Consider the following 16,864-nt stretch of genomic DNA (forward strand, 5'->3'; position numbering starts at 1 on the left):
TTAAAACTACTAACAATGCTGGCGCTTCTTATGTCAAATGGTAGCGCATTCCAAAGTTTCGGTGCAGCACAGGTAAAAGAACGGTCACCTAGTGTAGCTTTGATTTAAAACGCGGATAACGAAGTAAAAGTTTATCGCTAGAATTCCTTAGATTATATTTGGATGGGAGCCTACGAGAAATAACGGACGATAAATAAGGAGGCGCTAAAAAATTAAGAATCTTAAAAGTAATTAAAAGTATTTTAAACTCGATTCTGTATCTAATCGGTAACCAGTGTAATTCATAAATAAGAGGCGTTACATGGCAAAATTTCTGTTCTTTAAAAATCAGTCTGGCCCAGGCATTCTGTACTCGTTGCAGCTTATTTAACTAGCAATCTGGTAGTCGAATCAACAAAGCAAAAAAAGTTAGCGTTAGAAAGCAACGACGTTTCGACCGCTCGACGGTCATTTTCAAGTTGAAAAGTAAAAGTTTTGCATGCGCCCAAATATATACAATCGATTATAAGAATGCTAATGAGACACTGACTAAAACTCTAAAATATTTACATAGAAACAATACAAGAAAATTGCGGCATGAGTAATAAAAACGTTAAGGCGATAGAAACGATTTAAAAATAAAATAATTAAAATAATTAAGTAAATAGCTTCGCGCGGATCGAGTCACTCTGTTTACACAAGTCTGAAGATCAAAGGACAATTCAAACCAAAGGAACATAAACCTCCAATTGTGAATCAACAAAACGTTGTTTATTACTACAAGTGTGGTCTGTGCGATGCAGACTATGTCGGCTTCACGAGTCGACACCTACATCAACGTGTGGAGGAACATAAGCGATCAACAATCGGCAACCACGTGAAGGATGAGCACGGAAAGGATCCAAGAGACCATTGGAAGCAATTTCAGGATTTTGAAAAAATGTCAGAGTAAACTCGACTATTTGAGTTTTGAAATGCTTTTTATTCGTAAACTTCAACCAAAATTGAACAAACAGAGTGACTCGATCCGCGCGAAGCTATTTACTTAATTATTTTAATTATTTTATTTTTAAATCGTTTCTATCGCCTTAACGTTTTTATTACTCATGCCGCAATTTTCTTGTATTGTTTCTATGTATATATTTTAGAGTTTTAGTCAGTGTCTCATTAGCATTCTTATAATCGATTGTATATATTTGGGCGCATGCAAAACTTTTACTTTTCAACTTGAAAATGACCGTCGAGCGGTCGAAACGTCGTTGCTTTTTAACGTTAACTTTTTTAGTGAAATCTGGTAGTCCATATAAAAGACCATTGTAGTAGTCAAGGCGACTTGTTATGAATGCATGGACAAGAGTTTCAGTTGACTGCTGTGAAAGATACTTTCTGATCCGACGAATATTATAGGTATAGTAAAATGAAGAGGCACAGATTTCTGTGATATGTGTTGGCATGGACAGCCTAGATCAAACCAAGAACCAAGATTTCTCGCGATTGGCACGGGATGAATATCTGAGTCACCCACACGAATACTGATATTGTCTAGCTTTTCCAGCTGTTATGACGTACCTATAATGAGGAATTCAGTCTTGTCGTCGTTTAATTTAAGATCATTATTCAACATCCAAAACCGGATGTCTCTGGTGCAGTCTTCTATATTCCTCACCACAGCAAGTTGCTCAGCTCTGTCGTTAGAACTAAATGAAATGTAAACTTGTGAATCATCAGCGTAACAGTGAATACTACTATATAATGCAGCGCAACCAGTTAGATTGTAATATTGAGTTGCAATATTATGTATTCTGTTTCTAATTAGCTCCACTCTTTGCGATAAACTAAATCCACGGACGGGAGACAATGAGTGATGCAGTCCTTCAGGTTTTTCACAATAGTCTCCATTGAAGTATCTGGTTGTGTTTTACCAAGGATTTCTGGTGTGTCATCTCCCCAGTTCTGCAGCCTCGCTCCCCAATAATGATTCATACGAAGCTCAGTCACTGGAAAATTCACCGAGTTTCCCTTTGACAGAGCGTTATGATGCACTGCAGCTCGTGCAACGTGACTCGGCTTATAGATTGGCTTTACAAGCGCGTTAGCTGGTCCGTGTGTTCTCCGCCAGGGACACCCAACGACCGAATCTTTCCAAAGACGTCAGAAGTGTCGTAAATGGATTTCTCTATGTTCTAGAAGGCTTTTTAGTTAATTTGGAGATGCCCTAAAAAATATTTATCTGTTCGGATTTTTAAGGAGAACTTTCGTCGTTTCGAAAATTCTAGGGTCCTTTTTTGAGTCATCCGAAAGTTTTAGCTATCCTGATGGATCTTGTCGAAAGTTCGAGGACATTGAGAGACCATATTTTCGCTAGAAAATTTTAGGGGAAGTTTTTCGTTATACGTGTGCCTATCGAAATTTCGCGAAAATACTAGGCAATATAAATGTTTATCCGAATATTATAGGCGTTAAACCTATTCATCCGAAAACGTTAGGGGGTGTAAATTATACGACAGGATCGAGTACGCGGTCGTGGCCCTAAATTTGACCGCTAATTAGAAAAAGAAAGACATGTTTTTTATTTTAACCCAAAAAAGTGACGCAAGACTCACCCTTTCTTGTTTGACCTTTGATTTCATACACTGAAGCCCTTTGAAAACTCCTTTGACAAGCCCTTAGACATTTCAGTGACATTTGAAATGTCAAGTTACGTTGTCTAGGGTCTATGGATACATTATGGGCACAATGCTGTAGTCGAAGCATCGAGCATAATGCCAGCATAATGGGCATCTGTTCAGCATAAAGAGAATAATAATAATAATAATACTAATAATAATAATAATAATAATAATAATAATAATAATAATAAGGAAAAAAATTCAATAACTGTAATGAGAAATGTTCACTTTCAAGTGCTTTTAGTAAGGATTTAGCATATTCAAAAGCTTGGTTGCTTTTTTCAAAGCCATAAACTGATCGAAGTATCCTTATCGATGGAGGGTTCCATAGAAATAAGACATTTGACATTTTGATCGAGCGCTTTTGGGCATTACTTCAGATTACTTGTTGTTTATTGCTTGTAAAGTCGTAACTGATGCAATAAAATGTTGTGTTTCTGACTTATGGAGGTGTGTTTTGTCTGCAGGGATGGAAAATGTCATCATATATAACCAAGATCAGTTGAGCATAATGCTACCTCTCGAGCATAATTTTTAGGCATAATGCTGTTGTTTTGTGGGTGACGCTCAAAACATGTCAAAAGCATAATGCCCAGAATTTTCAAGCATGTGTCTCCAGCTAACGTTGTCACTCGACACAATTCCTCTCTAACTATTAGCTGTTCACTTGAATGAACTGAAAACTTCGCTAATCCCCCCTCGTTCATTTGACGCATACTGAAAAATCTTTCGTGAGTAGGCTGATTCAATGATCGGGGGAACTCCCTAACATAGTCTATACAGGTAAGTGCGGCCCCAAAGGGTTGGGTTTTCAGCCATTTTGGTCATAAATAGGGCATCGATTGTGGCCATTTTGGTCATAAATACAGTATGGTTTTTGCACTCTAGTCTTCAACTGGGTATGTTTTTTGTACAAACTAGTTTTTCTGGTCATAAATAGGCGATGGAAAATCGCCGATTTTGGTCATAAATAGGGTAGCGTAAACTTCCGAAAGTAACGACCCTCGTTACTTTCGGGAAGCAAGAAACATTATTTAAAGTTGGTACGCATGAGCTCTTTTTTACGGAATAAAAAACCGGAAAGGGAGGGGGGGTGGGTTCGCTACTTTCGGGATTTAATAACGGTCACAAATTTTGACGTTACTTTTGGGGGATCGCTACTTTCGGGGGCTCGTTACTTTCGAAAGTTTACGGTAAGGGTTTTGGGAAGCAAACCGCACATCCCCACCCAATTTTTCTTGGAGTACCCCCCCGGGATTTGATGTCGGGCCAAATTGAGTTTCCTTTGAGTCAGTCGTTGTTCCGATGTGTTTCTGGTGTTTTCTATCACTGCCACAGCTCAGGCAGCTGGACAGTGTCTGAGTGTACTGGGTTTTCCAGGAAACTGAGAGGAGGTCTGCTTGAAAATTTCGTTTAAACTTTCGTTTATCTGATTGTTCGGTCTTGCACGGCTTCTTTGTTAGCCCGGGTTGAATCACCGTAGAGAGCGCTGAAAATAAACACTTTACACCAAGTCTGCAATAGCGTCTGGTATGATTCGTATTTACCCTGGGCGCTAGAAGTTTTTCTTACACGGTTTCTGGTGTTGGTCATGTCTCTAGTTATGTCTGTATTGTAACCTGCACGTCTCAGTGACGTCTTACAAAGAATACGCGGCCTTACGGACGGACAGATTGTCGTTCTCGACATAGGCTCGATTACCAGCCGCTGTTCGGGAAAAGAGCCCGCGCTCCTCCCCCGAACTCACGGCTGGACTCGTGGACTTGGCATTGTTAATTTCAACCAATAAGAAATCTGCCTGCCTGAATCGAGCAGGCTGCATAAATTAGCTTTCTCGCAGTAGCAAAGGAGTTGTTCGATATGAAGTGCGATCGCATTAGGGGGATATTTAACCAAATACCGTCAACTGATGAAATCTTACCTGATCTAAACCATAGTAGCATATAGAACACGAAAAATAGTCAACAGACTTATACGTTAGAATCTATATTTGAATCATGTGGTACCAGAATATGAGATAACGAACAAAGTAAACAAAGGGAGGAATAAACGCAAACATCGATTTCAAGAAACAAAACACCCAGTCAAATTGATGTGTACCTTAGTCTTCTTGAAGAGAAGCAACACCAGTCTCTGGCGAAGCCAGACAAAATTAAATTTTTAAATGAGCCAAAGCAAACCGAACAAGTAAAACATAAACATGGTGTCAACACCATTTACACCAACATATGTGTGACCTTTGACATGACAGTTGCTACAGTATAGTCAAACCGTTCTGCTCTACTTTAAAAAAAAAAAAGAAGAAGAAAAAAAAAACCCTTCTATAGAACACAGCATGTAAAGCCCTTCCGCAACAATAATGTGAAAAAAACGCCACAAATTTTACGAGCCGTAGACGTCATGTGTGCCTGCCTATGATTGTCATCAGATGACATTTCCGGCCACCTGAAGCGTCGCAAGAATTACATTATTTTGAGACGTCACAGACATGCTTTGCCGCTCACGCGTCCAGCCGTCTCTTCTCGGGGAGGAACGTAGACCGGACGCGAGAAAGCGGCGGAAATCGAGCCTATTCTCGACAGTGAAAAGCGCTAAAAGAGAGATTCAGTTGTTGAGCATTTCCAGATACAAGGCTGTAATATCCACCATTACACACAACAGTAGTGTCAAATAAACGGCACGACAGCGAAGACTTCGAATTAGGAACCTTTTTCACGGGAGTATAACGTAGGTTTTAGTCCCGCAGAAACCATGAATTCGAACCAAAGCAGATCTGTCATGTCACGCGAATGTATCATCAGTGTCATGTCTTCACGTGCCGGTCCATGTGATCACAGTGGGCGATGCTCGCTGTGATTGGTTTAAATGTAACCTAATAAAATTGATCAAAGTTCAACGAGAACAGTGAATGAAACCGTTCTGTATCAGAGGTTTTCCGGGCTTTTTCTCGCGACTTCGCCGATCGTGGCTACGGCCTCCGGCAGCCGAAGCGAAGCGAAGTATTTTCGTTTGCCTCGCGCGAGTAAAAACCTCTGGTACCCAGGGAACGTCGAGCCTGACCCGGGCCAGCCTTTATACAGATCAAAAACTGAAAACATGGGCTAGAAAGATGACAAACAAACAAACAACAAAAAAATTGAAAGTATAACAGGTATAACGGATGGTGGTAGGTCCTGATGGAACCCAAAGAAAAGTGAAACAAATGGTTATTTGACTGAAAGTTCCAACCATGAGCTTTTAGGCCACTGTTTACATCTAAGAATTGACGAAATTTCAACCCTTCTCGCCGGGTCAACCCGAGTCTCGACAAGGGTTACCCGGCAAGGGGGGCTGACCCGGCTTGACTACTGCTTTCATGTAAACGCTTATAAAAATTTGACTGTAAAAGGGTTGCCCGCCGCGGCGATTCAACCGGAGGAAAAACCACCCGGTGTCGTGTAGAGGGCCTTACACGGAAATTTCGTAGAATGGTGGAAAGATAACTTCAAAGTATCTAGATGCACGTTTGAATATTGTCCGAGTGATTGGTCCGGATTTGGCAAACAAGGATTAACCAATGTCTTTGTGTTTTGCCATGACTCGTACGTAAATTGAAAACAAATGTTGCCGGAAAACGTGATAGAATGAGACCGACGCAATCTGGACACCACGGGATGTGAAATAATATGCGACCGCAAGCGGATGTATCTGTCATCTCGACCTCGATTACCGACTTAAGCCATGCCTGATCACATGGTAAAATCGAACTTTTACCTCTGTTATCTTTCTGTTATCTTGAGCGGCGCTCGCACACACACAATGTTTACCAGTAAAAAATCAAGTAAAGCTTAAATATCCATCTTGTAAATGTTGTAAATTAATTCTGGCTGGAAACGCGATTACTGTGAACTGAGGTGTGCAACTTGATCCTCTGACTGCGTAGAGAACCTTTTTTTGTTTGAAAAATGAGAATTAGTTGTTTATTAAAATTTTACTTACCTGCAAACAATAGTGGTCTGTTCTGCTGTCATTTTTAGTGAAATTAGATCGTTGTTCTTATCCTTTGACGCTCCCTTTCCCACGTTGAGTTGTATCCGTTGATCTGGTCGCGGAAAATTATCATAGCTGTCATATTCTGCCTAGATACATCTGGTCATCTGGAAATTACGTTTCTCGGTACGTAGAGTCTGTTCACATTTTGCAATTTTTGCTCGAGGCTGCAGCGTCAAAATATTTTGTAATTAACATCGTTCTGATCGTTCCCCTATGTTTAGTGTATACTTTGTGTCCAACGGTGGGAAGCGCGGTCAGGATTTGCCGACCCGTTGTTGGAGCGTTTGCTGCCTGAGGTTGAGGTAAGAACTACTTCGAGTTGTAAATAAATGAGCCTATAAATTATTATATTTAATATTGCCAACGTTAAGCAAAGTCCGCGGGAAAAGCCGGCACTGTTTTTCAAACCGTATTCGCAATTATTGTATTTCAAACGCACCCGAACTGCCGAAAGTACAGCTTCATTGAGCTGGTCAAAGGCAAGACCACAAAAGGGTCTAAAATGTTTTCGAACTTGGAAGGGCTTTCGAAGTTGTCTCTTTATCTACTGTGATCTTACTTCCAAGTGCAATTTCTGTCACGACCACTGAGTAAAATCAAATCCTGGTACTGGTACTTTCAATGCGAACATGAACTATGCAGACTATGGAAACACATCTGCCTTTTCTGACAAAACGAGATAGTGTAATGATTGTTGATTATTTTTTCCCCGGCGTAAGAAAGTATTGTTCCATCAGTTTCTTTACTGTCCGATTGTGTTCTTTATAGAACCGAAAGCTGATTCCCTGTTATTGCCTTTTGGTATAGCCGAAACGTTGCCCGGGAATAGGTGTTAACCAACACTCTACTGTCCCACTCTACTGTCCCACTCTACTTCGACTGATCTAAAGGCACGGTGCCAATTCAAGAAACAATTCTGATCTAACAACGGCCAGGCAGGATTCTTCTCATATGTGTTATATCTTTATTCGGGCTTATTTGTGCCTTTGTGGAAGTTATGGTTTTTACGGATCTAATAACTGTACTTTGCGATTTAGAAGGGAAAATACATCAGGGCATGCCTTGTCACATGCCAGAAAAGAGCTGAAGGTAATCATGTTAAACTCAAAAATCGTCATTATTTTTTCTCACGGGTTTCCGTTTGTTAATGCGCGTTTTTTCGCACATTTGGTTTTGGTAGACAATGTATTTTGCATCCCTGAGTCGTTACCGGAAATGGAGACCCAGTTTCGACGATGGCACGGAAAGTGAACAAAACCCCAATTCGAATTTTCGTACTCAGTAGTCAGGAACATTTACTTCAATAGGACCCATCCGAACTAGGCTGAATAAATTCGTTCGGCTTTGCTGAAAATTATGAAAAGTCTTATTGCAACCAATTTTCAATTTGGTCAACGTCTCCGCCATTTTAAAATCCAAAATTATTTGATGACCACAAGATGTCAATCACGCAAGAACGTGGACAACTTCTGTAAATTCACCGTCCGCTCTTGAAAAGTGAAATTATCAATGACAGATATTACTGGTCACATTGACCATAAACTGATAACGTGAACATTTTAGGACCTGGAACTGGCCTCTCAGAAGAAATGACCGCTTAGAAGAGGGTGACCATTAAACTGCAAGTTCACGCACTAAACTAAAACAGAATCATCGTACAAGACAAAAAGGCTATGGCTGCGGTTTTCCTACGAAAGTCCGAGTATTAAATTTTCTCTGTACCTTGACTAATGCTGACATAATAATAATATTAATAATAATAATAATGATAATGATAATGATAATGATAATGATAATGGTAATGGTAATGGTAATGATAATGATACTGATAATGATAATAAAAAGGAACTTGCATCTTACATGTATAGGGTAAAAATTCAGAAATAATAATAATAATAATAATAATAATAATAATAATAATAATGATAATAATAATAATAATACCTCATATTATATTTTGCCTCAATCACAGGCCCAAATCCTAGGGGATGGTTCTGAATCATGTTTTCCAAGGTGAGTAGCACAATAAAAATTTGAGATAAGACTACTGTTGTGATCTTTTGGTCAGTGCATTTCCTGGATAATGTCACTTTTCATGTCAAGTATTCATGACAAAGATGATAACCGTAACTTAAAATAAGAGAGATTCACATGATGAACACAAAAGCACCTTTTTAATAAGCAAAAATTATTACAAAAGCTTACTACCACCAAGTGACCAGTAAGTTCCCGTATCACTTGTCATGATTACGATGTATACCATTACCGCTTGTAATCTCTCATGGTGAAAACAAAATGTCTCAAGCAGCTCTTTGATTGGTACCAATGATCTGAAATTCCTACCACCAAGTGACCAGTAAGTTCCCGTATCACTTTTCATGATAAAGATGTATACCGTTACTTTGAAGTTCACTTGGTGAAGACAAAATGTCTCAAGTAGCTTTTTGATTAACGAAACTGACTTATGAAATTAAAGACAAAATATCACAAGTAGCTTTTTCATTGGCACCGAATGATTATGAGAAATTACTACCACCAAATGACCAGTAAGTTCCCATATCACTTTTCATGATAAAGATGTATACCGTTACTTTAAAGTTCACTTGGTGAAGACAAAATGTCTCAAGTGGTTTTTTGATTGGCACCCTATGATTATGAGAAATTACTACCACCAAGTGACCAGCAAGTTCCCGTATCACTATTCATGATCAAGATGTATACCGTTACTTTGAAGTTCACTTGGTGAAGACGAAATATCATAAGTAGCTTTTTCATTGGCAAAAACGATTAGAAATTACTACCACCAAGTGACCAGTAAGTTCCCGTATCACTTTCCATGATAGATGTATACCGTTACTTTAAAGTTCACTTGGTGAAGACAAAATGTCTCAAGCAGTTTTTTGATTGGCACCAAATGATTATGAGAAATTACTACCACCAAGTGACCAGTAAGTTCCCGTATCACTTTCCATGGTAAAGATGTATACCGTTACTTTAAAGTTCACTTGGTGAAGACAAAATGTCTCAAGCAGTTTTTTGATTGGCACCAAATGATTATGAGAAATTTCTACCACCAAGTGACCAGTAAGTTCCCGTATCACTTTCCATGGTAAAGATGTATACCGTTACTTTAAAGTTGACTTGGTGAAGACAAAATGTCTCAAGCAGTTTTTTGATTGGCACCAAATGATTATGAGAAATTACTACCACCAAGTGACCAGTAAGTTCCCGTATCACTTTCCATGGTAAAGATGTATACCGTTACTTTAAAGTTGACTTGGTGAAGACAAAATGTCTCAAGCAGTTTTTTGATTGGCAGCAAATGATTATGAGAAATTACTACCACCAAGTGACCAGTAAGTTCCCGTATCACTTTCCATGGTAAAGATGTATACCATTACTTTAAAGTTGACTTGGTGAAGACAAAATGTCTCAAGCAGTTTTTTGATTGGCAGCAAATGATTATGAGAAATTACTGCCACCAAGTGACCAGTAAGTTCCCGTATCACTTTCCATGGTAAAGATGTATACTGTTACTTTAAAGTTCACTTGGTGAAGACAAAATGTCTCAAGCAGTTTTTTGATTGGCACCAAATGATTATGAGAAATTACTACCACCAAGTGACCGGTAAGTTCCCGTATCACTTTTCATGATAAAGATGTATACCGTTACTTTAAAGTTGACTTGGTGAAGACAAAATGTCTCAAGCAGTTTTTTGATTGGCACCAAATGATTATGAGAAATTTCTACCACCAAGTGACCAGTAAGTTCCCGTATCACTTTCCATGGTAAAGATGTATACCGTTACTTTAAAGTTCACTTGGTGAAGACAAAATGTCTCAAGCAGTTTTTTGATTGGCACCAAATGATTATGAGAAATTTCTACCACCAAGTGACCAGTAAGTTCCCGTATCACTTTCCATGGTAAAGATGTATACTGTTACTTTAAAGTTGACTTGGTGAAGACAAAATGTCTCAAGCAGTTTTTTGATTGGCACCAAATGATTATGAGAAATTACTACCACCAAGTGACCAGTAAGTTCCCGTATCACTTTCCATGGTAAAGATGTATACCGTTACTTTAAAGTTGACTTGGTGAAGACAAAATGTCTCAAGCAGTTTTTTGATTGGCACCAAATGATTATGAGAAATTACTACCACCAAGTGACCAGTAAGTTCCCGTATCACTTTCCATGGTAAAGATGTATACCGTTACTTTAAAGTTGACTTGGTGAAGACAAAATGTCTCAAGCAGTTTTTTGATTGGCACCAAATGATTATGAGAAATTACTACCACCAAGTGACCAGTAAGTTCCCGTATCACTTTCCATGGTAAAGATGTATACCGTTACTTTAAAGTTGACTTGGTGAAGACAAAATGTCTCAAGCAGTTTTTTGATTGGCACCAAATGATTATGAGAAATTACTACCACCAAGTGACCAGTAAGTTCCCGTATCACTTTCCATGGTAAAGATGTATACCGCTACTTTAAAGTTGACTTGGTGAAGACAAAATGTCTCAAGCAGTTTTTTGATTGGCAGCAAATGATTATGAGAAATTACTACCACCAAGTGACCAGTAAGTTCCCGTATCACTTTCCATGGTAAAGATGTATACTGTTACTTTAAAGTTCACTTGGTGAAGACAAAATGTCTCAAGCAGTTTTTTGATTGGCAGCAAATGATTATGAGAAATTACTACCACCAAGTGACCAGTAAGTTCCCGTATCACTTTCCATGGTAAAGATGTATACCGTTACTTTAAAGTTGACTTGGTGAAGACAAAATGTCTCAAGCAGTTTTTTGATTGGCACCAAATGATTATGAGAAATTACTACCACCAAGTGACCAGTAAGTTCCCGTATCACTTTCCATGGTAAAGATGTATACTGTTACTTTAAAGTTCACTTGGTGAAGACAAAATGTCTCAAGCAGTTTTTTGATTGGCACCAAATGATTATGAGAAATTACTACCACCAAGTGACCAGTAAGTTCCCGTATCACTTTCCATGGTAAAGACGTATACCGTTACTTTAAAGTTGACTTGGTGAAGACAAAATGTCTCAAGCAGTTTTTTGATTGGCAGCAAATGATTATGAGAAATTTCTACCACCAAGTGACCAGTAAGTTCCCGTATCACTTTCCATGATAAAAATGTATACTGTTACTTTGAAGTTCACATGTTGAACTCGACAAAATGTCAGAAGCAGCCTTATAATCGGCACAAATGATTAGAAGTTGCCACTACCAAGTGATCAGTACCTTCCCATGAGTGACTGTTCTTGATAAGGGACAAAACTAGCAGACCAGTCAGTTCCCAGAAAGTTTCTGGCCTCTATGAAATGAAGTAGTAAATTACTGTTACTTTGAGTTTGAAATGTTGCTTCCCAGAAAACAGTTTGTGCTGCAATGTGTTGTTTTGTGCTTATTGCAAATTGTTATGTTGTCCATCTGGTTGCCATAAAAAGGTATGTCTCTATAAAGTCACATAGCTGTTCATATGTGTACATGTAGGTGTAAAGGACTGCATATTATACCGGCCTTAGTACTAAAAATATATCTAATACCATGACATATAATTAATTGAAACTCTATTGCAGTTGATACTGAATTACCCAACCTAATTACAAAATGTACATACAAGGAGGACATGTATCATTTTACCACGACTGCTATTAATCTCACAATCTGATTAGGTAATTTGCTGTTGTCACGCAATGCCTTCTTCAGCTTGCACTCTGAAAAAAAACATTTTTTTTGACATTGATTTGTTGTGGACTCACTTGGCTGCACCTCTTGAGTCCACAACATTTTGATCACTGTGATGACGTTATCATTGTTGATAAGAGCGCAGACCACGATAAACCATGACACCGATTGTTTAATTATAAGTCGACATGTACATCTGAAACACCCAGTAAGGCTTAAATCTATTTTTAATTTTGTAACACATGCTTGGCCAAAAAAAGGAAAAATAGGAGGTTTCACTTCAACAAAATAGAAGAAATAGGAAACTGCTCAAAAAATAAGGGGAAAAAATAGGAACTGGACATGCTGCACTGATTTAGGCTAGTCAATTAATGATCAATCAATAATTAACACTAAACTTGTCCCAGAAATTATTGATATCATTTAGTGTATGAATGGTCCCAAAAACACACACTATTTATCACAGGGCTTGAAAAAAGTGCCGTCCTTTTGTCCGGGACTAGTAGATTTTCCTCCTGGGCAAGTAACTTTTCGTTGTCGCACTTAATTATCTGATCGCCAAGGACCCAGGTCTTGGTTAATGAGGTCTAATAATACCTGGTGTAACAAAACCTTGCAATGAAGTCATATATAGTATAAAGGAAAAAAAAGTCAAGCCAGTTTCACATATATCTGCCATTAATATATACATTGCTGTATGTGTAGGCTTTCATTGAAAGAACTTCACCATTTTTTACTCAAAATCTAGCCCTCCAATTATAATACATGTAGCTCATAAAGTGAGTCTTTTGGTTTAAAACTACAACATCAATGCAGATGATTTAAATCTTTCTTGTAAAGAGTCAGGAGAGCACACTTTCGGGTAAAAGTGATGAAACATCATTTCATGAAATATCATCTCAATTTATTTATGTATGCTACTTTGTAAGCTGCAGAAACAAAGCAGCTTAAAAAAATTTCAGGATTGAATTGAATTCCAAGGCAACCCATGACCACTGTAATTCTTCCACTTGCTCTACCAACTGAATTGTTGACTGAAGTCAGTTTTATGCCACAAAAACAAGACAGTCTAAACAAAAACACCTTTATAACAATTATCTTGATACTTTTAAAATTTTAATTAATTTGTGGCATGGCCATATTGTTCTGATGCAAGAAATGTAGCTTTTATATTTCTGATGCCACCCTTAGTTGAAGTCTCATGGGGTGGGCAAGAAAAGAGTGATTTTCTGCCCATCTGATTATTTCATTTACTTGTTAGTTATTTCTTCACAGTTGTTTTCTGTGAATAGCCAATGACACAATATATAATTAGGTCATAAAGTTTAAGGATAAAACCCTTACTGAGAAAAATATAGACAAAGTAATTCTATGCTTAAAAGGAACTTGTAACAAATTAACCAAATGTTGTCTCTTGCACACTGACTAACTTCAATTTCTACACCATAAGTATAAGCTATCTACTATATTTGTATCTGAATCTTTTAGTGGTCATTTGCTTAATTTTCTTTGTCTGTTTACAGCAATATCCTACTGATTTGGTGGCATACAGAAAATTTTTCCGTAAACCAGAGCCAAGCTATATATTCCTACCCAAATCTTCAAAAAAGTTGAGGAAAAGAAACAAGTCCCCAGCAAGTTGTATACCCTCAAACCATAAAAATGGAAAGGTAAATTATCATGTCAGCAAACTATCATGAAGGCATTGTTTTTGTAAATGCTCAAATACCTTCTTCTCCAGGGGTTTATTTAGAAAATGACATTCCGTACCACTGTTACTTATTCAAGAGGAGGGTTTTTTTTACGTGCTTCAGAGTGAATTAACCAACACTTAATTATTTTAGCAACCAAGGAAACACCTTATGTTTTGAAGACATTGGTGGAAAATTAAGGGTAAACTTTTGATAGTTATGAAAAAACTCGAGGAAGGCCGTAATTTATTGATAGTATTCTGCAGATTTGATATTTTAAGTCCGAATAATCTTGGTCACATTGTTTCCTTTTGCAGTCACATTTTCCAATTCTTCTCTGAAAAAAAATGTTGTGCATAAGTTACCATGCTTGACATGTGATGTAAAGCATAATTAATTTAATTTGTATCTGGTCATAGGCTAAAGCCCATGTAAGCAGAAAGAAATGCAAGAGATTACCTCCATCTGACACATATGGGAGCACACTAGACTTTGATTCTCCTGTATTAGATTCATTTTCTGAAGATGATTCTCATCCTGTCGATAAGTAAGTGTACAAGTCAAACAGTCTTTTTCATGTTTGTGGAGGCAGTCTGGCTGCGTGGTTAGAGCACTGGAATTGAAATCCGTAGGTCCCGGGTTCAAATCCTGCTCTGACCACTAGCTGATGTTGTTCTCGGTGGCTCCAAGTTCAATTCTTGGCTACACTTGTAAATTATAGCCAACTGGTATGACTCCCGCCAGCTGGGATTCTCAACCTAGTTATGTTTATTTCAATATTTATTTATCATTGATTGTTTACATATTGGTCCTGAAAAGCCCCAATGGGGAGTGGCCAATTAAGTGTACATTTTTTCTATATATTATTTTTTTCTGGGCTCATAACGGCTTTAACCTGCAACCAGCTGGTAACATATTTCACCTTCCCATCTACTTTTTCTTTTCAGTCATTTCATATAAATGATTAAATAAATCGCATGAAGGCAGGGATACATTGACCAGGATAAAACCCTGGATAATGTCAAAAAAAATTGTTGTACATTCAATGGAATGCTTAGCTAGCATTGGTTTATTCAGTATAATTATTCCCTGGAACTACAGTGTACATTTCTCAGATGTATCTTGAGTCTGAGGTTATTTTATATGTGTTCATGTAGTGATTGAGGAAAAAAACAAATTGTGCCAGATTCGCAATGCGGTGGGCAAGCATGCAGGTTCACAGGGCCACACAAGTGAGAATCTTTCAAGGATCCTCGAGCATCTTAACCAAGATCCTCAAAGATCTGGTCAAGAACATTATCTTTAAGGATCTTAAGCAAGTGTTAAAAAGTTATAATAGTTGTAAGATCCTAAAAGATCCTGTAAAGTTTTTCAGCAGGACAACAGGCTGTTTGAACAACAAATTAGTTCCCATATTGTGATAAACCAGCAAAGAGGTATCCACTGTACTATTATAACAGGGTACTGCTAAATGGGTTCCTTAGCTTACATACAGTTTGTTTTTGTTTATTAATAGGATGACATTTATAGTGTTTCATACCCAGTATACAATAAAAATGTGTCTACCAAGCCACACAAGTGTTGAGCAACTTCAATTAAAACTGTATACCCTAACAGAGATTCCACCCCGGAACCAGAGACTGTTTTATCAGGACACACTGGTAGGTCAATAACCAAATAGCCACTGTGGGTACCCAGCCATGACTGGCCATAGACCTCTGAGTGATGACTTGAGAAATTCCCCAAGGATGGGACATAGTAACTGAGCATTCACTCAGGACAAAATAAGCAGTGTAATTCTCTTCTAATATCTGTGACAACAATTTCAAAATCATGTTGTAGAGCAAATCTAAAGACCATAATTGTTTTATCACACAATAGTGATCTATTTTAAGTAAGGGAAAAAACTGCCCTTTGAATTCATTCTACTTCAATTTCCTTACAGATTACATCTGCTCATAACCTAGCAGACTTCAAATGTGATGTCATGTCCTTAGCACTGGTAAAGGGTCCTGTCTTTGGAGGAGGTAATATTCAAATGTGTACCAAAATAAACTACTAGCACCTAAGAAAATGTTATTTTTTTGAAGGACAAGTTAAAGTAATATTTGGTTGCAAAATTAATTTTTTTCATTATACTGGGGTAAATTCATTTGCTCATTTTGTCACTTAACCTCATCATGCTCTTAGCAGAACCAATGCTGACTTCCACACATGTTGTACTCACTGCACAATAAACTACTACTGTTGGTATTGATTATTGTTGGTTAAGTTGAATAAGAAACTCACAACTCAAATTTGGTTTGAATAAACTGATACCTTAAAAAAACTGATCAATTTTTTTTTCTAGGTAAAGAAACAGAAAACCAATTTTCTCTAGAAGCCCTAACCGAGTGGTTGTGCAGCAGTTATGAGGAGACAGACAAATCCTGGTACATTTCTAAAGACAACCTTTTCAGAGAAGCCATCGACTACTTCAAGGTTTCAGACACTGCATCCAATAAAAGAATTTTTTTGAGATAATAGGCCGCAATATCTTTGGAAAGATCTCAGAGTTCATGACAGTTAATCTTAAATCGAAGAAACAAATAAGAGGGCTGCAGAAAAGAGGGGTGCGACCAGGTAGTAATGCTGCACAATCAGCAAGAGACCGCAATTCAACAGAAATGAAATGTGAAATTAAAAATGATAGCAGAGAAGGTGAAAATGAAAGGAATGTCAACAGTGGAGTGGTCAGTGAAGATATTGAAGGTGTAACAATTGACACTGAGGTAGAGAAAACT

The 16,864-nt window shown here is 37.8% G+C and overlaps 1 protein-coding gene across 1 annotated transcript; it reads left to right on the plus strand.

Annotated features, from left to right (window-relative positions):
* The first annotated feature begins 6,373 nt into the window (after positions 1–6,373).
* Positions 6,374–16,753, plus strand: LOC149096760 (uncharacterized). The gene is made up of 8 exons (XM_089278878.1): positions 6,374–6,803; positions 6,902–6,982; positions 8,653–8,693; positions 13,914–14,060; positions 14,501–14,628; positions 15,598–15,742; positions 16,027–16,108; positions 16,432–16,753. The coding sequence occupies exons 3-8, from the start codon at positions 8,682–8,684 to the stop codon at positions 16,602–16,604; spliced, it is 687 nt and encodes a 228-aa protein (XP_089135004.1). The 5' UTR covers positions 6,374–6,803; positions 6,902–6,982; positions 8,653–8,681; the 3' UTR covers positions 16,605–16,753.
* The last annotated feature ends 111 nt before the right edge of the window (positions 16,754–16,864 follow it).

The sequence above is a fragment of the Orbicella faveolata genome, unplaced genomic scaffold (genome assembly GCF_042242905.1).
Source record: "Orbicella faveolata isolate gen_17 unplaced genomic scaffold, um_ofav_v1 contig_47, whole genome shotgun sequence".
NCBI lineage: Eukaryota > Metazoa > Cnidaria > Anthozoa > Scleractinia > Merulinidae > Orbicella > Orbicella faveolata.